The 25,221-nt window shown below is 39.7% G+C and overlaps 1 protein-coding gene across 6 annotated transcripts in view; it reads left to right on the top strand.

Moving 5' to 3' along the window:
• Positions 1-23,534, top strand: part of PHF8 (PHD finger protein 8) — a 106,583-nt gene extending 83,049 nt beyond the window's left edge. For 3 of the 6 annotated variants that reach the window (XM_038587512.1, XM_038587514.1, XM_038587510.1), the window contains 6 exons: positions 5,998-6,093; positions 15,416-15,525; positions 18,604-18,627; positions 19,577-19,913; positions 20,895-20,979; positions 21,975-23,534. In XM_038587512.1, coding sequence (XP_038443440.1) covers positions 5,998-6,093; positions 15,416-15,525; positions 18,604-18,627; positions 19,577-19,913; positions 20,895-20,979; positions 21,975-22,065 — 743 coding nt within the window. In that variant the 3' untranslated portion in view covers positions 22,066-23,534. Of the gene's footprint in view, positions 1-5,997; positions 6,094-15,415; positions 15,526-18,603; positions 18,628-19,576; positions 19,914-20,894 lie in introns of all 6 variants that reach the window. The other 3 variants (XM_038587515.1, XM_038587511.1, XM_038587513.1) reach the window with 2 other exon arrangements.
• Positions 23,535-25,221: the final 1,687 nt, after the last annotated feature.

Genomic DNA, 25,221 nt, shown 5'->3' with positions numbered 1-25,221 from the left:
ACATCCATGATCTCATATAATTACAAAAAAAAAGAAAAAAGTTTTTTTCCTTGTGTTGAGAACTTTTAGGATCTATTCTCTTAGCAACTTTCAAATATACCAGTTGTATTAACTATAGTTGTCATGTTGTACACTAATAATTAGTATGTATTTATCTTATAACTGGAAGTTTGTACCTTTTGACTGCCTTCATTTCATTCCCCCGCTGTCCAATCTCTGCCTCTGGTAACCACAAATCTGATCTCTTTTTCTATGAATTTAGGGTTTAGATTCCACATACAAGCAAGATCATACAGTATTTGTCTTTCTCTGACTTGTTTCCCTTCACATAATACTTTCAAGGTCTATCCATGTTGTTGCAAATGGTAGGATTTCCTTCTTTTTTATGGCTGGCTAGTATTCCATTACACATATACCACATTTTCTTTATCCATCATGCATTGATAGATTAATTTTGTTGTTTGATTACTTTTTTTATGTTGAACCACTCTTGTATTCCTGGGATAAATTCCTCTTGGTCATGGTATATAATCCCTTTGATAGGCTGCTAGTATTTGACTGAGGAGTTTTGTATCAATATTCATAAACTATATTGTCTGTAGCTTTTTTTTTCCCCTGTGTTTTTCTGGCATTGATGTGAGGACCTCATAAGTATGAGTTTGAATGTGTTCCCTCCTCTTCTATTTCTTGGAAGATTTTGATAAGGATTGGTCTTAATTTTTAAGTGCTTGGTAGAAATCACCAGTGAAGCCATTTAGTCCTGAACTTTTATTTATTGGAAGCTTTTTGATTAGCAATTTAATCTCTATACTGTTATAGGTTAGCTGAGATTTTCTGTTTCTTTTTAAGTCAATTTAAGTAATTGTGTGCTTCTAGAAATTTGACCATTTCATATAGTTTATCTAACTTGTTAGCATATGATTGTTCATAATATTCTCTTACAATTCTTTTTATTTCTGGAAGGTCTGCAGTAATGTCCCCACTTTCATTTCTCATTTTAGGTGTTTGTGTCTTCTCCTTTTTTTGGTCAACGTAGTTAAATACTTGCCTATTGTTGTTGATCTTTTTTTTAAAGAATGAACTTTCGGTGTCACTGATTCTATTGTTTTTATTCTCTTTTTATTTCTGCTCAAATCTTTATTATTCCCTTCCTTCTGTTGGCTTTGGATTTAATTTGTTCTTTTTCTACTTTCTTAAGGTATAAAATTATATTATTGATTTGAGATCTTTCTTAATAATGTGGCATTTAGAGGAATAAATTTCTCTCTGAGCACTGCTTTTGCTGCATCCCCTAAGTTTTAATATGTTGCGTTTTTGTTTTCATTCATCTCAGAGTTTTTCTAATCATGCTTGCAATTTCTTTGATCTATTGGTTGTTTCAGAGTATGTTGTTTAATTTCTACCTATTTATGAATTTTCCAGTTTTCCTATCACTGATTCCTAGTTTTATTCCATTCTGGTTGGAGAAAGATACTTCAGTCTTTTAGGATTTATTGATACTGGTTTTGTAGTCTAAAATGTGGTCTATCCTGGAGGATGTTCCATGTATATTTGAGAAAAATGTATATTCTACTGTTTTGAGGTGGAGTGTTCTGTACATGTCTATTAGGTCTAGTTGATTTATAGTGTTGTTCAAGTCTTCCAGTTCCTTATTGATCCTATGTCTGGGTGTTCTAGCCACTGTTGAAAGTAAGGTAGTTAAGTCTCCAGCTGTTATTGTGGAACTGTTTCTTCCTTCAATTCTGTTAATGTTTGTTTCCTATGTTTTGAAGCGCTGTTGTTGGGTACATATATATTTATAATGGTTATATATTTTCTTGACTGATTAACCCTTTCATTAATATGTAATGCCCTTCTTTGCCTACTGCATATTAGAAAAATTACTTCACTCCTTCTTCCTCCTGTGCTTTTCCTTTATTTTACATTATTACCATACTCACAATACTTACAATACCAGATATGTGCGAATTTCTCCAACCAAACAATTCTCTGTGAGACCAGTGTGGTGTCCTATAATTCAACTCAATTCTGACACTGTTTACCAGAAAATAGCATCAGATCCCACAGGTTAAGGGCTCAATCCCACGAGACTTTTCCCACCACACCTTGGATGTCAACCACAAGTCCAGGTTGTCATCTGTGCTTTTGACCAATATGCTATAAATCTGAGGCTTCCATGACTGCTTCCTCAGGTTCAGTTCATTGGATTCAGGGAAACAGTTTATGTACTGTTTAGTAGTTTATCATTAAAGGATATGATGATAAAGTATACAGATGAACATCTGAATGGAAGAGATGCATAGGGCAAGGTGCATGGTGGAGCTTCTCCACCCTCTCTGAGCATATCTCTCTCCCAGTACTTCCATGTTGCATGTTTCATCACCAACTCAGAAGCTCCCTCAACCCTGTAACTTTGGGATTTTTATGCAGGCTTCCCTATTCAGGCATGATGAATTACTAATGCCAAACTCCATTTCCAGCCCCTGCCCCCCTCTCTGTGGGATATAGGGTTGGGGCTGAAAATTCTAAGCTTCTACTCATGGCTTGATCTTTCTGGTAACCAACCCCTATCTGAGAGTTACTGGGTACTTACACATTTCTAATTATTCTATGTTCTTGATTGATTGGCACTTTTATTAATATATAATGCCCTTCTTTGCCTCCTGTAACAATTTTTTACTTAAAACTTATTTTGTGAGATATTAGTATAGCTACCCCAGCTTGCTTTTTGGTTAGGATTTTCATGGAATGTCTTTTTCCATGCTCTCATTTTCAACCTAGTTGCTTCAACTTGTAAGTCTCTTGTATGCAGTATATAGTTGAACTATGTTTTTAATCCATTCTACATTGAAGTGGTGAATTTGCCTCCTAAGCTAAGAGAGCTTAATCCATTTACCTTTAAAGTGATTACCAATAGGGAATGACTTATTTCTGCTATTTTGCTATTTGCTTTCCATGTGTTGTATCATTTTTGTTCCTCATTTCCTTGTCACTGCTTTCTCTTATATTTGATTTTTTTTTGTAGTGTACCGATTTGATTCACTCCTCACTTTTTTAACGTGTGTTTTAGGTTTTTTTTTCATAGAGTAAGCCCTGGGGATTATAATTAATATTTTAACTTTATAACAGTCTAGTTTGAATCAGTACCATTTCACTTCTGTAGCTTACAAAGACTTGTCTCACTATATCTGTGTTTTTTGTCACAACTTAAACCGTTATACATTGTGTTTCTACTAACAAATTTATAGTTATTATTGTATGCATTGGAATTCTAAATCATAGCATACAAAAAGAGGACTCAGAAACCACAAATACAACAATATGGGCTTTTATATATACCTCTATATGTAGTTCTCCTGGTGGTTTTTGTTTCTTTGTATAACTTTGAGTTATTCTCTAATATCCTTTCATTTCAGCCTGACAGACTCTATTTAGTATTTCTTAAAGGGCAGGTTTACTGACAAACTATCTTAGATGTTGTCTACTTGAGACTCTTATTAATTTGCCTTCATTTTTGAAGGATGGTTTTATTCCCTATATTATTCCTCGTTGACAGTTTTTTATTTCAGCATTTTACATATATCACCTAACTGCCTACTGGTCTCCATTGTTTCTGATTAGAAATTGATTGTTAATCTTATTGTTTATCCTCTGAAATGACAAATTGCTTGTGTCTTGTGCTTTCAAAATTCTCTCCCTGTTTTTATCTATTGACTATTTGAATATAATGTAGCTCAGTTTGGATCTCTTGAGTTTATCCTACTTGGAATTCATTGAATTTCTTAGACGTTTACCTTCATGTATTTCATAAAATTTGGGAAGATTTGGCCATTATACCTTCATATAATCTTTCTGCCTCTTTTTCTCTGTCCTTTCTTTCTGGAACTCCCATATGAATATGTTGGTAAGCCTGATAGTGTCCTATAGGTCCTTTGCCTGTTCATTTTTTTTTCTTCTTTCTTTCTACTCATCAGACTGGATAATTTTAACTGTGCTATCTTCACATTCACTGATTATTTCTTCTGCCTGCTAAAAATCTGCTATTGAATCCCTGTAATGAATTTTTCACAACATTGTACTTTTCAGCTCCAGAATTTCTATTCAGTTCCTTTTTATATTTTCTAGCTCCTTATTTATATTCTATTTTTTGCTGAAAAGTGGTTGATTTAAAGTCCAATGTCAGCTTCCTCCTGGAGAGTTATCAATTTCTTTTTTTCTATAAATAAGACATACTTTGTTTCTTTGCATGGCTCATAAGGGGTTTTTTATGTTTTTGTTTTTGTTTTGTTTTTTTTGGAGCTGAGACATTTTGAATATTATATAATGTGGTAAGTCTGGAAGTCATATTTTCCTTCCTCCCCAGAGTTTGCGTTGTTGGTTATTGTGAACTACAGTTATCTATTTATTTAGTGACTTTCCAAAGGATTTTTTGTAGATGATGTCCTTTTAGTGTGTGGTTGCTGAAGTATTCCTTCTACCTTTGTATTTTTAATATGTGTATCTTAATTTGTATTTTCTTTAAATGTCTAGACTTGCTTATTATCTACATCTTAACCTCTCTTGAATAAGACAGGAACCTTAGAATGGAATTTCTTTTGCATGTTACTTTATACTTATTATCTCTCAATCCTCACAACTTTGCAAGGCATGTGGTACTTTTTCAATTTTATGGGTGAAGATAGTGAGACCCAAATAAGTTTTCCTAAATCACAAAGCTAATGGATCAGTCCAGGATTTAAAAGTAATATCTAATCCCTAAACTTAAGGTTTTTCTACCATGCCATACTTCTTTACTTGAGATGGAAAGCCCTTTTAGAGTCAACAAAATAACACTGACAACCATTGGGACTATTAGGGATGGGATCTTTTTCAAACAACTGTTACCAGCAGCCATTTATTTTGAGGGACATTCCGTGACCCTTCTTTTTTAAAAAAATCTTTATTAAGGTCAGAAGGCAGGGGTTTTACTTCTTTGTTCAAAAAAGGAAGGCCTGAAAAATGAACTCATTTTCTTATAAAGAGACCCTATTAGAGGGAAATACAAGACTGGATTCCTCTGATGAAGCAGAATTCTGGAGAAATTTGAGGCTGATCATTAGGAGTAGGATCATTAGGAAGAAGTTTCACTCTCACTTTGCTTCTCTTAGACTTAGAAGCAGTAGCCACAGAGTTTGACTTCATCAGTAGGATCTATCTATATCATTGTCCTGTTAAATCCTATATATGTTGCATGTGGATTGTGAGGAGAGTATGATAAAACTGGATGTTTGTGATATATGTGTATAGAATGAGATACCTGTGTATATGTGTTTTACCATTCAGATCATTCAGTTCTTGTGTATCAGATCATTCAGATACTTGTATATGTGTGTTTTGCCATTCAGATCATTCAGTAATCTTGTTGCCAGTTCAGCCCAAGTGGTCTTTTTGTTTCCTTTGTGTGAATAATGTATATAGCATTTCTTTTTCCATTTCATCCAATATGTATTGAGTACTTACTCTGCATTGTGTTAGATTCCCTTAGTTTGAAATCAAATAATACCTATCCCTGCCCTCACTGTAAATTGGGGGTGACATATTTACTTTTCAACTCTTAAATACTATATAGCAAATAACTCCAGTAGAGTATACCTAGGATGCTCTGGAGAGTTAAGGAGGCATCTGAATCAGATTAGGAGAACAAGGAAGGCTGCTTTAGGAAGTGAATCTTAGAGCTGAATTTTGCAAGATCTGTAAAGTAACTCATGAGGTTACTCACTAAAGGGATGTTGAATGAGTGAATCAGAATTAGATAATGCTTAGAGAAGGACATTTGCAGCAAAGGTACAAAAGTAGACATGAAAAGTATGTGGCACATTCAGGGATTCCTACATTTGAGTATGAATTAAGTCAAGGGTCTACCGGTAGAGAAATGGGAGGAGCTGAGGTGTAGGTATCATTCTGTTTTCACCCTTCTGGATGAGATCTCAGTTTACCTGCTTTTCCCTCTCTCTGCAGTTTACCCTTCCCTGGAGTCTGACGATGATGACCCTGCTTTGAAATCTCGACCCAAGAAAAAGAAGAATTCAGATGATGCTCCATGGAGTCCTAAAGGTGATCAGTATTCTGTCCTTAAACTCTGTAGGTATGGTTTGGGGAAAATAGGCTGGGGGTAGTTGGAATATTTAACATAAGAAGACATGATTCAGTCACTCCTTTGTTTATTCAGCAAACATTTGTTGAGTACCACCCACGTGCTAGGTATCACGTTAGGTGCTGGAGTGAAAATGAAAATAAGACACATTTCATGTACTCAGTTCAGCAAAGCCAGAGGTAACGGAGCTTATTGCTTCTGATATTATATGGCTCGAGATGAAAAGAAGATCTTGAGCAGATTCCAACAAGCAGTGTGAGGCTTCTGAGAACATTCTGCTACCATCATCCCAGACCTTTGATAATATGTTGTCAAATGAGAGAAATTGTGCTGACTGTTGAACTATACAAGGCCCAAGACTCCTTAGACTGTGAGCTGTACTGGCTGAGAGGCCAGCTCTGAGGAAGGCAGAATGATCATTGAGTAGAACATGGAATTTAGGGGGTAATAGAATTTTATTCATCTCATTGGTTGGGTGGTTTTCACATTGGAGGGTATGTCAGTTAGCTTTTCCTGCTTATCAAACTACCCAAACTTAGTGGTTTAGAACAATGACAGCTGATCATTTCTCATGAATTTGTAGGTTGTCTAAGCTATTGTTCTAGTCTGGACTGGCTTGGCTGGGGCTGGATGGTCTAAAAAGATCTTCAAAATTAGGTCTAGCCCTAATTTAAGGTGGCTAGTGCCTCTCTCTCTGTGGTCTCTCCTGGTCCATCTGGAAGCCAGCACAAGCTTTTTTTTTTTTTTTTTTTTTTTTTCCACAAGATAACAAAAGCATGTCCGCTGGCAAGAGAGCAAAAGCCCCAGTTTGCAAGCTCTTTTCAAGCCTCTGCCTATGTTATGTTTTCTATTGTCCCACTGCCCAAAGCAAGTTACATGGTCAAGCTTCAATTTGAGGGGTGGAGAAATAGATTACGTCTTTTGAGAGAGGGAGCTGCAGAATCCTCCTTTGGATGCAGGGAGATGTGAGTAAGTTGAAAGGCAGTACTGCAGCAGTCTGCCACACAGGGTGCTGGCACCTCAGTACCTGTGGTTCCCCAGGAGACCCCCTGCTGGCCCCACCCATCCTTATTTGGCCTTTCTGCTGTCTGCTTGGGGTTGGGGGAAAGGGGTGGTAGGGTAATCCTAGGAAATATTCTCTTAGTGAGTCAGTCAACAAATGTTACTATTTTCTGATTGTATTTTTCCCCATAGTTTCTGGCTAATTAGCAAATTAGAAAAGTCGGAAAATACAGAAAATGGAAGAAAGGATAAAGAAGAAACCACTCATGATTCTGCTACCCAGAAGCAGCCCCCGGTGTTAATGTTTTGACATGTTTCCTTCAAGCCTGTTTTTCCTCTGTATTTCTTTTTATAGTTGAAATTACAGTGTATACATCCTGTATCTTGCTTTAACATTTTTTTGCCTTTTAATCAAATTAATATGTATATTTGGTAGCAAATCAAATAGTACAGAGAAGTTTATGATGAAATGCAATGGTCTTTGCCTCTGCTTTCCCCACCTCCAATTCCATGCCTAAGCAACAACCTCCTGGTTTTCTTTTTTTCTGACTGTTACCTCCAAAACTCAAGAAAATAGGGTTTATACCACATTTCTTGATGTATCAACTTAGCCTCTATTTCTCATTCTCTCAGCTTTGTCAGTTTCTCTTGATTACCCACTTTCTAAGATACAGATGTTAGTACACTACTCTTTCTTCTTCTAACCTTCTATGAATGCACATTTTCATTTACATTGTAAAAGTTATTAGCATTTACATTGCCTTGTGATTAATACTCTATATTAACTAGGAGTTGACTGTAAAAGTTGAAAACTAATAAATGTACCTGGCCTTTTAAGTATTGTTTCATAAATATGTCCTTATGCCATATATATAAACATAAAATATAAACATATTTTAGTGGCCACAAAATATTCTATCCCATGGACATACCTTATTTACCTCCTTTAACGTGAGGCTAAAAGCCTATTGCCAAGTTTTCACAATTAGTAATAACATTTGGGGTGAACATCTTTATATGTGTTGGTGTCTCTGATTATTTACTTAGAATGAATCCCCATTAAACTCTAGAAGGACAAAAAGTACAAGTGGGTATAGTAAAAAGTCTCCCTCTCACTCCTGTTTCACAGCCCTCACTTCCCCACTAGAATTCTCTACTAGAGAGTTGCTATAAGCTCTTAGTTAATTTCCAGAATTCTGAAAAACTTTGTTCTGACAATTTTTACCAGTTTTTTCATTATTTTAATTCAGGTGTGAGTGTTTGGAGGTCCTTAACTTTGCCATTTTTGCTGTTGTCATCCATCATGACCTACTAAATAGTTCAGGATACATTTCTATGAAAATGACATTTTCTTCTACAACCATAATACCATTTTATGACACCTAAGGGAAGTAACATTTATTTTCTCATATCATTTAATACCAAATCCTTATTCAGACCCCCCCCATTTGTACCAAAAATATCTTATAATTTGCTTATCTAAATCAGGTTGTAATCAGGAGTAAATTGAATTTAGATTAAAAAAATTTTTAAGACATTTTGGGGGGCACAGTTGGTTTTGATTTGTATTTCCCTATGTTGAGTGATCTTTTTATGTGTTTGTTAGCCATCCAGATGTCTTTTTTGGAAAAAGTATCTATTCATGTCTTCTGCCTACTTCTTAACTGGATTATTTATGTTTTCTGGTGTTGAGTTTAATAAGTTCTTTATAGATTTTGGATACTAACCTTTTATCTGATATGTCAGTTGCAAATACCTTCTCCCATTTCATCAGTTGCCTTTTAGTTTTGCTGATTGTTTCCTTCACTGTGCAGAAGCCTTTTATCATGATTAAGTCGCAGTAGTTGCTTTTGTTTCCCTTGCCTCTAGAGATGTGCCTACTAAGAAATTACTGCAGCTGAGGTCAAAGAGGTTCCTGCCTGCGTTCTCCTCTAGGATTTTGATGGTTTCCCATCTCACATTTAGGTCTTTCATTCATTTTGAATTTGTTTTTGTGTATGGTATAAGAAGGTGATCCAGTTTCATTCTTTTTTTAAGAGTTTATTTATTTGAGAGACAGAGATAATGACAGTGACAATGAGAGAGAGCACAAGTGGTGAGGAGAAGGAGAAGCAGGCTTCCCACTGAGCAGGGAGCCTGATGAGGGGCTCAATCCCAGGACCCTGGGATCATGACCTGAGCTGAAGGCAGACACCCAACTGACTGAGCCACCCTAGTGCCCTCAGTTTCATTCTTCTGCGTGTTGCTGTCCAGTTTTCCCAGTACCAGTTTTTGAAGAGACTGTCTTTTTTTCCATTGGATACTCTTTCTTGCTTTCTTGACCATACAGTTTGTGGGTCCATTTCTGGTAGGTTCCCTATTCTGTTCCACTGATCTGTGTGTCTGTTTTTGTGCCAGTACCAAACTATCTTAATGATCACAGCTTTGTAATATAGCTTGAAGTCCAGAATTGTGATGCCTCCTGCTTTGCTTTTCAACATTCCTTTGGCTCTTTGGGGTCTTTGGTGGTTCCATACAAATTTTAGAATTGTTTTTTCTAGGCCTGTGGAAAATGCTGATAGGGATTGCATTGAATGTGGAGATTACTTTGCGTAGTATAGACATTTTAACAATGTTTGCTCTTCCAATTCAAAAGTATGGAATGTTTTTCCATTTCTTTGTGTCTTCTTCAATTTCTATCATAAGTGTTCTATAGTTTTCAGCATACAGATATTTTACCTCTTTGGTTAGGTTTATTCCTAGGTATAATATGGTTTTTATGGTATATTATGGTGCAATTGTAAATGGGATCACTTCCTTAATTTCTCTTTCTGCTACTTCATTATTGGTATATAGACATGCAACAGATTTCCATATGTTGATTTTATATCCTGTGATTTTGCTGAGTTCTTGTATCAGTCAGTTCTAGCAATTTTTTGGTGGAATCTTTTGGATATTCTACAAAGAGTATCATGTTGTCTGGGAAGAGTGAAAGTTTGACTTCTTCTTTGCCAATCTGGATGCCTTTTATTTATTTTTATTGTCCCATTTCTGAGGCTAGGATTTCCAATACTGTGTTGAACAACAGTGATAAGAATGGACATCCCTGTCATGTACCTGGCCATAAGGGAAAAGCTCTCAGTTTTTCCCCATTGAGGATGATATTAATTGTGGGTCTTTTGTATATGGCTTTTATGATGTTGAGGTATGTTCCTTCTATCCGTACTTTGTTGAGGATATTTAATCAAGAAAGGATGTGTTTTGTCAAATGCTTTTCCTGCATCTATGGAGAGGATCATAAAGTTTTTATTCTTTATTTTATTAATGTGATATATCACATTGATTGATTTGTAAATATTGAACTACTCTTGTAGCCTCGAATAAATCGCACTTAATCATGGCGAATAATCCTTTTAATGGACTGCTGTATTCCATTAGCTAGTATCTTGTTGAGAATTTTTGCATCCATGTTCATCAGGGATAATGGTCTGTAATTCTCTTCTCTAGTGGAGTCTTTGTCTGGTTTTGGGATCAAAGTAATGCTGGCCTCATAGAATGAGTTTGAAAGTTTTCCTTCCATATCTATTTTTTGGAACAGCTTCAGAAGAATAGGTATTCATTCTTCTTTAAATGTTTGGTAAAATTCCCCTAGGAAGCCATCCATCCCTGGGAGATTTTGATTACTGATTCGATTTCTTTACTGATTATGGGTCTGTCAGATTTTCTGTTTCTTCATGTTTCAGTTTTGGTCATTTATATGTGTCTAGGAATATAACTATTTCTTCCATATTGCCCAATTTGTTGGCATATAATTGCTCATAATATTCTCTTATAATTGTATTTCTGTGATGTTGGTTGTGATCTTTCCTTTTTTATTCATGATTTTATTTACTTGGGTTCTTTCTCTTATCTTTTGGATAAGTCTGGCTAGGGGGTTATCAATTTTGTTAATTCTGTCAAAGAACCAGCTCCTAGTTTTGTTGATCTGTTCTACTGTTTTATTTGTATGTTACTAATTTCTGTTCTAATCTTAACTACTTCCCTTCTGCTGATTTTGGTCTTTATTTGCTGTTCTTTTTCTAGCTCCTTTAGGTGTAAAGTTAGGTTATATATTTGAGACTTTTCTTGCTTCTTGAGGAAAGCCTGTGTTGCTATATACTTCCCTCTTATGACTGTCTTTGCTGTAACCCAAAGGTTTTGGATAGTCATATTTTCATTTCCATTTGCTTCCATGTATTTTTTATTTATTCTTTAATTTCCTGGTTAACCCATACATTCTTTATTTTTTTTTTGTCACTTATTTTTTTTTTTATTGGTGTTCAATTTACTAACATACACAAGAATGTTCTTTAACTTCCATGTGTTTGTGGTCTTTCCAAATTTTTTCTTGTGGTTAACTTAAGTTTTGTAGCATTGTGGTCTCAAAATATGCATGGTATGATCTTAGTCTTTTTGTACTGATTGAGGGCTGATTTTGTGACCCAGTATGTGATCTATTCTGGAGAATGTTCCATGTGCAGTTGAAAAGAATGCGTATTCTGCTGCTTTAGGATGCAATACTCTGAATATGTCTGTTAAGTCCATCTGGGGGGCACCTGGATGGCTCAAGCATCTGCCTTTGGCTCGAGTCATGATCCCAGGGTCCTAAGATCAAGTCCAACATTAGGCTCCCTACAGGGAACCTGCTTCTCCCTCTACCTATGTCTCTGCCTCTCTTTGTGTGTCTCTCGTGAATAAATAAATAAAATCTTTAAAAAAAGTCCATCTAGTTCAGCCTGTCTCTCAAAGTCATTGTTTCCTTGTTGATCGTCTGCTTAGATGATCTGTCCATTGCTGTGAGTGGGCTGTTAGAGTCCCCTGATGTTATTATATTATCAATGAATTTCCTTAATTTTATTATTAATTCATTTATATATTTGGCTGCTCCCAAGTTAGGGTCATAAATATAATTGTTAGATCTTCTTGTTGGATAGACCTCCTTATTATGATATAGTGTCCTTCTACATCTCTTACTACAGTCTTTCCTAAAATCTAGTTTTTCGTGATGCCTGGGTGGCTCATTGGTTGAGCGTCTGCCTTTGGCTCAGGGCATGATCTCGGAGTCCTGGGATCGAGTCCCACATCGGGCTTCCTGCATGGAGCCTGCTTCTCCCTTTGCCTGTGTCTCTGCCTCTCTCTCTGTCTTTCATGAATGAATAAATAAATAAATCTTAAAAAAAACATTTAAAATCTAGTTTTTTCTGGGGGTCCCTGGGTAACTTAGTCGGTTGAGCATCTGACTCTTGATTTTAGGCTTGTGTCATGATCGAGCCCCATGTTGGGCTCCATGCTGGGTGTGGAGCCTGCTTAGGATTCTCTCTCTCCTTCTGCCCCTCTTTTCCCCTCCCCCAAAAAATCTAGTTTGTCTGGTATAAGTATGGCTATTCCAGCTTTCTTTTGATATCCATTAGCGTTATAGATGGTTCTCCATCCCCACACTTTCAATCTGGAGGTGTCTTTGGGTCTAAAATGAGTCTCTTGTAAGCGTCATATCGATGGGTCTTGTTTTTTTTTAATCTATTCTGATACCCCCTGTCTTTTTTTTCCCCCTGTCTTTTGATTGGAGCATTGAGTCCTTGTACATTCAGAGTAATTATTGATAGATATGAATTTAGTGCCGTTGTATTACCTGTAAAGTCACTGTTTCTGTAGATTGTCTCTGTTCCTTTTCTAGTTGCTGTTGCTTTTGGTCTTTCCTGCTCAAAGAGTTCCCTTTAATATTTCTTGCAGAACTGGTTTAGTGTTCATGAACTCCTTTAGTTTTTGCTTGTCTTGGAAGCTCTTTATTTCTCCTTCTATTCTGAATGACTCCCTTGCTGGATCAAGTATTCTTGGCTGCATATTTTTCTCATTTAGCACTTTGAATACATCATGCCCCTTCTTTCTGGCCTGTCAGGTCTCTGTGGACAGGTCAGCTGCTAACCTTATGTGTCTACCCTTGTAAGTTAAGGACCTTTTGCCCCTTACTTTGTATTTTGTAAGTTTCACTATACTATGCCATGGTGTTGACCTGTTTTTGTTATTTTGAGGGGAGTTCTCTGTGCCTCTTGCTCTCGAGTCCTTGTTTCCTTCACCAGATTAGGGAAGTTCTCAGCTCTAATTTGTTCAAATAAACTCTCTGCCCCTTTTTCCCATTCTTGTTGGCTTCAGATCATTTTTAAACATAAAATATCACCTTTAAAGAAATGACTTTAACCTTCTGAATTGCTTATTTTAGAATCTGCATACTGCTTATACAGAAAGTTTTTAATAATAACAACAACAACAACAGCAGCAGCAGCAATAGCTAACCAAGGATTCCTTGGTTATCCTCAAATCTAGGTCAGTACCACTTCTTTTTTTCTGTGACATTGACTTTTTTTGTTAATGAAAAATAGAATAGTACAGTAAATTCCCATACATCTACCATTAAGAATCTAGTCATCAAATCTTGCCATGTTTGATTTATCTGTTTTCTTTTTTTTTTCAAAATTGCGCTTTGAAGCAAATGCTAGATATTGTGTCATTCCCTATCCTCAATGTACTTTACTATACATCTCTAAAATGAAGATATTTTCTTTTTTTAAGATTTTATTTATTTATTCATGAGAGACAGAGAGAGAGAAAGGCAGAGACACAGGCAGAGGGAGAAGCAGGCTCCATGCAGGGAGCCCGATGTGGGACTCGATCCTGAGACTCCAGGATCACGCCCTGGGCTGAAGGCAGGTGCTAAACTGCTGAGCTACCCAGGGATCCCCGACATTTTCTCATATAACCACAATCCTGTTATCATACATAACAAAATTAATAATTTGATAATTCCTATATATTATCTAGGTCCATAATAAAGTTTCCTCAAGTGTCTAACCTAAAAGGTATTTTTACAGTGGATTTGTTTAAATCAGGATCTAACAGTTTGCATAGCATTTGGCACAAATGCCTTTTGATTCTTTTTTAATCTAGACCATTCCCCCTTTTTCGTTTTGTGCTATTTATTTGTTTTAAAAACTGGCATAATTGTCCTGTGACACATCCTACCTTCTAGATTTGTTTGTTTCCTTGTGATACTGTCTTTTTAATGAAACCAAGCCAGTTATCTTGTAGAATGTCTGATTGTTTTCTTGTGGTGTCATTTAACTCGTTCTCTTATCTCTGTGCTTCCTAAAAACTGGAAGTAACATGAGATACTTACTTGGTTTTAGATATTTGGTAAAACTACTTCCAAGGTATGCTGTGAATTCATATTGCATTGCATCAGGAGGCACATGAAGTCAGCTTTCTCTCTATTAGTAACAGTCAGGTTAATACTTAGTTAAGGAGGTGATATGATCTCAGCATTGTGAAGTTAGTTTTTTCCTTGTGAGACTAGCGAGTAATATGTGAGTTTAATACTTTGGTACTGTGTCAATATGCAGGTCCCTGGAATCAGTTATTTTTTTAGGGCTTGCAAACCTGTGATTTTCCAATTTTGTCATTCCTTCTACATTTATTAGGAGGCATAATTCTGTAAAGAATGGCTTTCCTTCATCATCTGGGGCTCTTTGATTATCCTGAAATACACTTCCTATGTCAAATGTGTGATAAATAATTTTTTTAAATAACTGTTTTTTGATTCAAGGTTATTAGGGCACTATAAAAGGGTCATACAAGAAGATACTCTTCTTCAGGAGCTCATAGCCTGTTTGGTTGGCAGAATAACACACAGCACATCAAAGTTAGAGGATGAGACAGGATGGTATGTGCTACATATTAAGTGACTGTTACATATCATAAGTTCAGGAGAGGGAGAGGTCAATGTGAGCCAGAGAGGTCCTAGAGGATTTGTATAGAAGGTTGATTTTAGCTTACCTTGAAGGATGGGCAGGTTTTGAAGAGGTGGACAAAGGAAAGAGGATACTCTAGGCAGCGTGGACATTTGAGGATGAAGGCACGGGGTGAGAGGATGCACGGCACATATTCTGGAGGTATAATTAGGAATCCGTTCTGTCTAGAGAACCTAAGAACATAGGTGTGGAAATAAGGTTGAGGAGGTAGGGAGGCAAGGAGCAGAACGTGGTCAACCTTAAATGCCAGTTCAAGAAAGTTAACTTTTATCCTATGATCATTGTGTGCTTTGCATACTTTGAGCATTTGTGAATTAGCTTCTTACCTGATGGGAAATAAAATCTGACTTTGTAAAAAGCTAGAATCTGGAAAACCGATGAGACCACCTTTGAGGGAGGTTCAGAGGTAGGGAATATGCTTGACATTCAGATAAATGTTCTCATCCTGTTTCCTCTGCAGCCCGTGTGACCCCAACTCTACCAAAGCAGGACCGTCCTGTGCGTGAGGGGACCCGGGTAGCTTCCATTGAGACAGGCTTGGCCGCAGCAGCTGCAAAGCTAGCCCAGCAGGTAGGTGCTGACAGCCAGTCAGTGGCCCTGCTACTGATTCCAGTTTGCCTTAGAGACCTAAAACTCAGAACTTCAGGCTGATAGGATCCCACTGTTGTTTCATTGAGGAGTTGGTAGCCTTTGATCTTTATCCTTGGCATTAGTCCTAGCCTCCTATGTCTTTCACAGCCCAATGCAATGACAGGCTACTTCCATAGTTCACAAAGTTAACATGACTTAGAATGAAAGAAAATAAGGGGCCAGAGAAAAGCCCTTATCGTTTGCCTTTCTAGGTATGTAAAAACCTATTAGATGGAAAGGACCAGGGCTGTCCTTGAATGAGAGCATTTGCCTTCAGATGAAGCCCCAAGGAGGTTACCAGCTGAGTATACTCAAGTTCTTAGCCACCCAACCAGTACTGGAATTTGATTTTTGGGGAGAGGCTTTTCTGGTCCTCTAGACCAAATATTATTGTCTTAATATTCACCCCCTACTTCCCAAGAAAACATCAACCACTAGTTTTCATCCTAAAGGGTCTCTTCAAATCAAATTGAATGAATGAATCAAATTGACCTCCTAACAGGTTACAGTTTAAAAAGGTCTTTAATGTGTAGACTGTGCTCATCAACCCTGGGAGAAGTTGGAGTTGAATTTTCTGGTTATCTCCTTATCAACATCTCCTTGGCTCCTAATGTGTCATCCTGTTGCTTAGAGCATTTATTGAGCATCTCCTTTACGTTTTGTGCTTCCATGTACAGTGTCTCATATAATCTGCCCAGTAGCCGTATTCAATAGGTGATATTTTCATCATTTTGCAGGTAAAGAAAATGAGGCTCTCTTTAAGGGACTAGTCCAGGATATGGAGGAGACAAGATTCAAACTCATATCCTCTAACTTCAGATTTCATGTTACTTGCTATTTCAATAAAATAGTTAAATGTTTATATAACTTAATAATTATATCCTATTTAAATAAAACAGAATAGGATGATGTTTTTAATAAATGCTGTTATACAGAGCTCTAAAGGTACTTAGAAATGTCTCAGAGGCTGTTGAGAGCCAGCAGAGAGCAAGCAGTCCAGGCAGGCCACTTTGATCACAAATTCTCTGTTATGTACATCCTAGTGCCATATAAGATGTAATTTAGAAATAAAAGGGAGGGGGGCTTTTAAATAAACAGATAATTGAAGGTGTGAAAACTACTTTGGGTGCCTTCTAAGGAGCTCACTTCGGTTTGCTCAAAGAATTGAGCAATTTGAAATTTGGGAGGGGTTTTGCAGGCTAAGCTTTTAGAAGGAAACAGGGAGGCATTCCAGGAGAAGGGAAATCCTTGGCAAAGCACACAAGGTCCTCTTAATTTGACCTCTGCTCACTTCTCCTCCCCAGCCTCCCCACAGCCCTGCATGCACATGTTTTGCACCAGCCATACTGTTGTACCACGGTGTTTGTCGTTCACTTAGTGTATATCCCATTGCCTCATGCCCCTGTGCCTTTGCAAGATTGTTTCCTCTGCCCACTAGGGATCCTCCCTTTTAGATGCCTTTTAGATGCACTCCTTCATACCACCTACCACCAATTTATTTCAGGAACCTTCTGTGCCTCTCTGGTATTCTCTCCTAGTACTTAGAGTATGCCTTTCTGTATCCCTTTTTAAACTGTGAGTGCCTCAAGGGTGGGGATATATGTAATTTAACTTGATATCCCCACTAGACTAAACATGTGTTTTAGTCTTTATTGGGCCTGTGAACGAATGAATGCATGAATGAATGATCCGGTCCCTCTGGATTAGAGGCTTCAGGTTGGGCAAGGGGGTAAGATAAATTCAGATTAAAAAAGGGATTGTAGAGCCAGCCTGCCTGAGTTTGAATCCTCACTCTACCACTTCAGCATGTTACTTGACTTCTCTGTGCCTCAGTTTCCTCATAAACTTTGAGGAGTAGATGAGATAATGTGTGGCAAAGCTCCGAAAATGGCACTTGCCACATAGTAAATACTATAGACATGTTAGTTTTCCGGGGTTATCATTGTGAGTTGGGAAAGTATGAATGATAAGACCATGGAGGACCATGAATGTCAGACTACTAACAGGTTTTTGAGCAAGGAAATGTGCAAGGTGTAAGCTGTCCTGTCCTCAGACAGCCTAATGTTCAGTGAGGGAATCTGGATGAAGTATACAAGGAGATGACAACAAAGATAGAAAAATGTAGGCTAAAAAAAATTTTTTAAAGAAAAATGTAGGCTATGTCACCTAGGTGTGAATGGTTAATTTCTGGATTCAGATGAGAGAAATGGGGGCAGAAATGTTTCTGGTATAGGTGGAACAGCAGTAAGGTTGAAAAAAGATTCTAAAGCTAGATGGCTTAGGTCTGGATCCCAACTTGGTCACATCATGATCCTATACCCTTGAGAAAATGCTTTAATCTCTCTCTGCCACAATTTCCTCTCCTAAAAATGGGATTTTAACTCTTTCTTCTCATACTTCTTGAGTATTAAATGAGTTAAATTATAGAACAGTACCTAGCATGTATTACTAATATTATTATTCTTGTCCCCCAGAAATTCCTATGGTAGCCACAGCCTGTCAGATCTTCCGAAGGCAGGAATAGGCCTGTGTTGCCAAGGCAAAGAAATGTAATCACTGAGTTGGTTTGTGTGGCTGTGTAGCATTTCAGAAGGTGAAGTCGTTCACATGCTCTCAGACTACCTTTCCAGGTTCTCAGGGCTCCAGATGCCCACTATATAGGTACCCGCTACGTAGTGGATAGCAGATCCATAGAACAATGGATGGATGAAATCCAAGATATTGGGTGAATTGACATAACTCCTTATTCCTCCTTCCCATCCAGAATTGTGCTTTTAAGACCCACTGACCTGGAGGATTGTCAAGTCCTCCATTAAAAGAAAAGACCAGCAAAAAAAAAAAAAAAAAAAAAAAAAAGAAAAGAAAAGACCAGCAAGAGGAGGAAAACCATTGTAAAAGTAATGAAGATAGAGTAATAGTTTACTACTTGTTGAGTACCTACTATGTGCTATGTGTTTTTATATCATTTTATTCTTCCTGACAACCCTGAAAAACAGATTTATTTTGCCCATTTTACAGATGAGGCGATTGAGATTCACAAAGGTTAGTAACTTGACTGAAGTCATCCCACCCAGGGAGCACAAACCTAGATTTGAACCCAAGTTTTTCTTTAATTCCAAAGTTACTGCTCTTTCACTCCCAGAGGACCCTCTTTGAGAAGTGTGCAGGGTGGGTATTCAGATAGGCCTGGCTAAATCCTGGACCCAACAACTCTTCACCTGTGAGGCTTTGGGCTCAACTTACTTAATATCCCTGCACCTCAGCTTTCTTATCTATAAACTAAGGGATTTTCCTTCTCGTGGCTACTCTGAGGAATTAATGAAGTAAAGTATACAGTTGACCCTTGTACAACATGGGTTTGAACTACACAGGTCCACTTGTACATAGATTTTATTACAGTAGTACTGTAAATGCATTTTCTCTTCCTTATGATTTTCTTAATAATTTATTTTCTCTGCCTTTATTGTAAGAAGACAGATAACATAACAAAATATATGTTAATCTACTGTTTATGTTATTAGTAAGGCTTCCAATCGATAGTAGGCTATTAGGAATTAAGTTTTGGGGATGTCAGAAGTTATATGTGGGATTTTTGCCCACATGGGGGGCGGTCAGTACCCCTAATCTCTACATTTTTCAAGGGTCAACTGTATAAAGGGCTTTAGCTGCTAGCATAAATTTAGCTATTCTTATTAGAAGTATCCATGGTCCACCTCATAAATGACAGTGCTAGGACCAAAACTCAAGTCTCTGAATTCATTTTCCTTTCAGTACCACTGTACTGATTAGTGGCAGTGATAACTTAAGGATAGATGGTCCCAAAGAGTTGATCTCAGGTGTTAGGCCTGTGTTGTGTGTACATACGTCCAGGCTAGACTTGGGGTGGGGGTGGGTTGCAGGACCACATTGACCAGTGTCTAGTTTCCTTTCTGGGCAATTCTTTTCTTTCCTCCAGTCCTGAATTTCCCCTCCCACTCGGCTTATATTTCAGGAGCTACAGAAGGCCCAAAAGAAGAAATATATTAAGAAGAAGCCTTTGTTGAAGGAGGTAGAACAGCCTCGCCCTCAGGAGTCCAACCTCATTGTGGCAGTACCAGCTCCATCTCTGGCCACTACACCCCAGCTTCTCACCTCCACCTCCCCGCCGCCTCCTCCTGAGCCTAAACAAGAGGCCCTCTCAGGAAGTCTTGCTGACCATGAATATACTGCTCGTCCCAATGCCTTTGGTATGGCCCAGGCAAACCGCAGCACCACACCCATGGCCCCTGGCGTCTTCTTGACCCAGCGGCGCCCTTCAGTTGGCTCCCAGAGCAATCAAGCAGGACAAGGTACGACTGCCACATGGTTGCAAAACTGAGAAGGAGCTTAGGGTCACCAGCTCCAAATCCTGAGCACTCTGGTAGATGAGAATACTTGGGAGGGACACAGACAGCTAACCTAAGGTGCTTGGATTTGAACTCTTAGGCCATGAAGAGACATTAACTGTGTTACACAGAGGTGTTTCAGATGTGGGTTTAGAAAGAACCTTCTGGTGACCAGAGTAGAGGGTGGACTGCAGGTGGGAAGTCTAGAGAGGGGACATCTGCATAGGTTCAGGTGAAGAGAGACTGGGGCTATAGCAGAAATGGAGAGGAAGGAGGGGATAAATTGATAAAATATGGAGGAGGTCACATGGGTCATGAGAGATGATCTGATGTGGGGAGAGAGAGGAAGAGGCGATGGGAGGGGTGTCCAAGCCCTCCTTTTCTTCACTTTGGCCTTCAAATCCCAGTCCCTAGAGTGTGCCACTCGAGGGTGGTGAGGTCAGTGTGGCATCAGGTGATGAGGATGGGGGTTTCTTTTCTCTTTTTCTCTTTATCTTTTCTTTCTTTTTTGACGATGAAAATTTCTAATGAAACAAGGCCCTGAGGATGGCACCTTCATGGACATTGAGCTATAATCACTAACCAGGCACTTGTGTAGTCCCAGTAATCAAGATAAGAGGACAAGGAGGCATAACCACAGCCCTGTAGAATTTAGGAAGGAAAATGATTGGGACCAAAGAAATCAGTGAGGGAAAGGAACCAGACAGACTAACCAGGGATTCGGTAACTGCTGCAGGAGGTCATAGAAGGAAGAGCAAAGACATGTGGTGTTGGATGGAAATAGTTAAGGAGGATTTCTTGCCCAAGGTGTGCCTGGAGGCAGCATAAGGATGGGGAGACTGTGGGCAGAGGAACAGAGGAATTGGGTAGACTGAAGATAGTTGGTGCTGGAGTTGCTGCTGAAGCCCATGCCATAGCCTTTACTTACCTCTCTTTTCCCCACAGGAAAGCGTCCTAAAAAGGGCCTGGCCACAGCAAAGCAGAGACTTGGCCGTATCCTGAAAATCCACAGAAATGGCAAACTACTTCTGTGAGCCCCCTAGTGTCCTGCCCCTCACCCCTTCACCCCCTCACCCCCATTGCCTTCTCCATAGTCAACTCTCTGGGGCACTCCTGAATCCTGTCTGCCCCGGACAAGGTGCTGAGGCGCATTGTCCTGCTTTCTTGGAACTGACCAAAGGCATGGACTCCCCTATGGGCCCCTTCACCAATTCCCCTAACTCCCTTCCCTACTTCCACTAGAGAATCCTGCCTTCCTTTTCCATACCTCTGAGTAGCAGGTGAATGGGAGAGCTTTCTGGCTGACTAGAACCCTCTTTTCTGCTGCTCCAACCCATTTTCTTGTTACCAGCCTCATCCGCCCTTTACTCTCATCCCCACTTAGAACTGGAAGGCAGGTTGAGGGGAGGCATAAAGTGAGCCTTGGCCTCTTGCTATTTCCCAGGTCATGAAGTGGGAGGCCCAGTGCTCAACACTTCCCACAGCTCCAGCCCTGTTTTCCAGAAGCCTGCCCACCTCTGCCCATATTTCCTTCCCCTCCCCAACCCAGCGGACATGTCCCATTCCAGACTTGTTCCTGGGAGAAGGGTCTAGCCCTGCTCCCTTTTGCCAAATGCTTGATGAAAATAAAGAGGAGGGCCCAGAGTCTCTCTACTGCCCCACCATGGGCCATTTTCAGAGGTGGACTAGAAAAGTTATGGGCTGACTTCACTCATCTTTGAGAAGAAGAGAAATTTCTGTCACTTCTTAAGGTGGAGAGAGGACCAACACCTAAGCCTTTAACCATGGCTTTGTAGCCCACTGGAGGAAGCTACTTTTGGGTGGCTACAGATGAGGTCCCCTGTCCCCGGGTGAGCTTCAGGTATTTTCCTAGATTTTGAGGTCCTGATAATAGAACATTATCCACGTGGCTATATCTGGGCCCCAGGAGGTGAAAAACCATCTCCCAAAAGTCTGAAAGTTCCTACCACTGAAACAGATAACCCTGGCCCTGCGTACAGCCTGCTCTCTTTACCTGTACCACAGAGCACAGCCTGGACCTTCTGGAGAGGATGTGACAGGACAGCTCACCCCTGGGTTCTCCATCAGGAGCCTCTCTGCTTCTTTCCCCACCTAAGGTCTTGGTCTGAAGAAGACCTCAAAACACACATCTTCATGTCTGGGCCTTTATACTCCCAGACATCAGGTCACAGCTCCAGCAGAGTGCAGATGGGTTACTCAGGAACCTGAGCCTGGAAGAAGAGATGCCCATCTGTAAAGGAGCAGATCATCTGATCCTCCACTCCCCATCTTCCCCTTGTGGGTGTCTTTATCATTCAGACAGTGCCCAACCCCTCTCCCTCCTCCTCCCCGGCCACCTCCCTCCACCACTGCCTGTCTTGCCTCCCTGGCAACCTGGTCTGGATGGAGAATACCCCACTCCCTCCATTTTGGTACTGCCCAAGTGGAGTGCATCCTTGCCCTCTACTCCCCACTCTGACCTCACCCCAGTTTGCCCAGTGCTTCTGGGGAACTTAACAGCTACCATGCAGGCCACAGGAGTATGTGGTTTCCCTTGTCATCTTTGTGTCTCCAGTTTGTCTTTTCTCTATAGCCCCACATCTACTCTCCTTATTTGGAATCAGGGGTCCCTTAAACCCATCTGCTTTTTTTTTATTTTGGGGACCCCATGGGCCATGCAGCCCTCCATCTAGTCACACCAAAGGCAAATAGCCTGGCTACCTCCCCCCCAGCACGTGAGGTCCCCACATCCCTCTCCTGTTTCCACCCAGCTTTGCTTTCTTGGGGTTTTCAAGGCAGCAGAGGGTAGTGAGGGGAGGGAAGTGGGGGCAGCCTGTGTCCCTGTATATGCAACTGCCTGATTGGGCCCTGACTGCTGTAACCAAGACCAGGACCCCAGCCCTTCTGCCCATTAACAGCACCCCCCCCCAACTTGATCTTTCAAAGGCAGCTAATTGCTAGCAAATCCCCCTGGTTCCAGGCCTCTTTCCCCTCTGTTTCTTTGTTAGAAGTTTCTGTGGAGCTAAAACCCAACCTCCATTTGACTGGGTTTCTGTTTAGTTTAGTTGGGCTCTCAGAGACTCCTGTTTGTTGTTTTGTGTTTTAAATGAAAAGCAAGTTTACCCTCAGAGTTATGCTTTTCCAAAGAGGCTAGTATGCTTTTTTTTTTTTTTAATGTTTCAGGTTCTAAGTGAAGTGAGTTGGAGAGGGATTGGGAGTGGTAGTAACTAAGGTGTAGAACATGGTGAGAGTTCCCTCTGGTCTCCAATCCCCAGCACAGAGCTGGTGGTTGGATAGGGGGTAGGGAGAGAGGATTTCTATTCACCTTTAATATATTTTTACAAAAAGCAAACAATTTAAAAACAAGCCCACCGCTTCTGTACATGTCTAAATATATTTTTAGAAGTGGGTAGGATTGTGAATTTCTGATGCAGGGCCTTTTTATAAACAGGTTAGAATAGCATCATACAGACTTCTCTGTTGTTTTTTCCCCCTGTTTTTTTCTTATGTTGTGTTACTAATGTAATTTATATTTTTTTTAGATCCTCCCTTTCCTATAGAGATAAAAGTGATTTATCTTGGCAATTGCTTTGCTTGGAATTCTTTTTTTGGTGGTGGTGGTGGTGGTGAGGGTGGTAGAGGGTGGTGGTGGGATGGGCCCAGGAGTGCCACCTTCTCTTTACATTCTCTCTGTCTCTTCCTTTCATGAACTCAGCACAGCCTTACACCCAAGTTAGGGAAGGGACAGAATCCTAGCCTTCATGAGAGACATAGTTGACACACCAGAAACAATCAGAAGTACAGTGAGCAGAAAAGAAAGGGGGTAACAATTCAAAGTGGCCTGACAAGTTTGTTGAGAAGGCTTTCCATATCTTCCATGGGCTATTTTTAGTGGTTATACCTGTATCCTCTTTGAATGTTGGGTTTCTGGGTTTGGTTTTTCTTACCTTTCTTTTTATCTGACATGCTCCTCCAGGCCAAAATTGATTACTGTGCTTAGGTCGAGTACAAGGGATAGAACATAATTATTAGAGCTAACATGTCATGCTCATCATTTTCTCGTGCTAGATACTACTCTTAGTGTTCTGTGTATATCGATTCATTTCATCCTCACTGACATCCTCATCCTGCTGATAAGAAAACAGAGGCAAAGAAACCTTGCAACATCAAACATCTTACGTTGTGGGGCCAGCCTGGTTCCAGAGTCTGTGTTCTTATCACTGTACACACCTGTTGCTGATAACCACTACTATTTATTAAGTGCCTTTTCTGTGCCAGCTGGGGGGCTAGGGGTTTTACTAGGATATTTCATTTAATTCTCACTGACAATCTTGGGAGATAGTTCTTAGTCCTGTTTTACAGTGAAGTTGGCCAATAGTCTTCCACAGCCAGCAGAATCTGCTGCGTGACTCCAAAACTAATGCTCTTTCCCCTCACCATCTTAGAAAATCTTTTGCAGATCCATGACCCAACAGATGTTTATTGAGCACCTGTTGTGTGCAAAATATGTAGCATTGGGAACTATGTCCGAGGAGAGCCCATTGAGATAATGTCAGGAGCCTCAGTTCCAAATCCACTACCACCCTGACTCTTTGTGACCCAGGACAGACAGCTTACTGTCTTAAAGTCGCTGTATAAGGAGTTTGGACCCAATAAGGATTTCTTCATCCTAGAGATTCTACTAGTGTGGGTCTGGGATGCCTCTCTGGGTTTGGAACCTCCTGGCTGAATGGCTTCCTCCAGCTCTTCCAATCTGAATCTTGGTATTAGGATCTAGAGAGAAAAGGTCCTTCTCTGGGGCATGGAGAACTGTGTCTTCTGGTAGAAATGCAACAGGAAAGGGGCAGGATTTCAGGGCCTTTGCAGGAATGGTGAACTGGGTTCTCCTTGTCATCAACTCCCAACCCACCCTCCCCAGGGAGGGGCCCAAAGCACTGTCACCAGCCAGGAATTAAAGGATAAGCTCGAGTCTTCATCATCTTATTTCTCACCCAGGCAGGAGGTGCCAGCAGATAAGAGGCTTTTGTCTAAAAATTAGGAAAATAAGAGCACCCAACTTTAGTCTTTCCTGTTCCAATATGTAGTGGAAAAAATACACAGGACTTGTCACTAAAGCCTGCCTTCTCAATGACCAAGTAATTTGGGAACTATTGCTCATCTAGATCTCAGTTTCTACATTGCCCAGATGGAATTAATTCAATTATGAAGCCTTCTAGTAGCATGGTCACCTCCAAACTTTCTGGATGCTGTTGATTCCCAAACCGAATCTTCC

This window comes from Canis lupus, chromosome X (assembly GCF_011100685.1).
Source record: "Canis lupus familiaris isolate Mischka breed German Shepherd chromosome X, alternate assembly UU_Cfam_GSD_1.0, whole genome shotgun sequence".
In the NCBI taxonomy this organism is placed as follows: domain Eukaryota; kingdom Metazoa; phylum Chordata; class Mammalia; order Carnivora; family Canidae; genus Canis; species Canis lupus.
The sequence above is the reverse complement of the archived record's forward strand: the minus strand, read 5'-3'. Positions and strand labels throughout refer to the sequence as shown.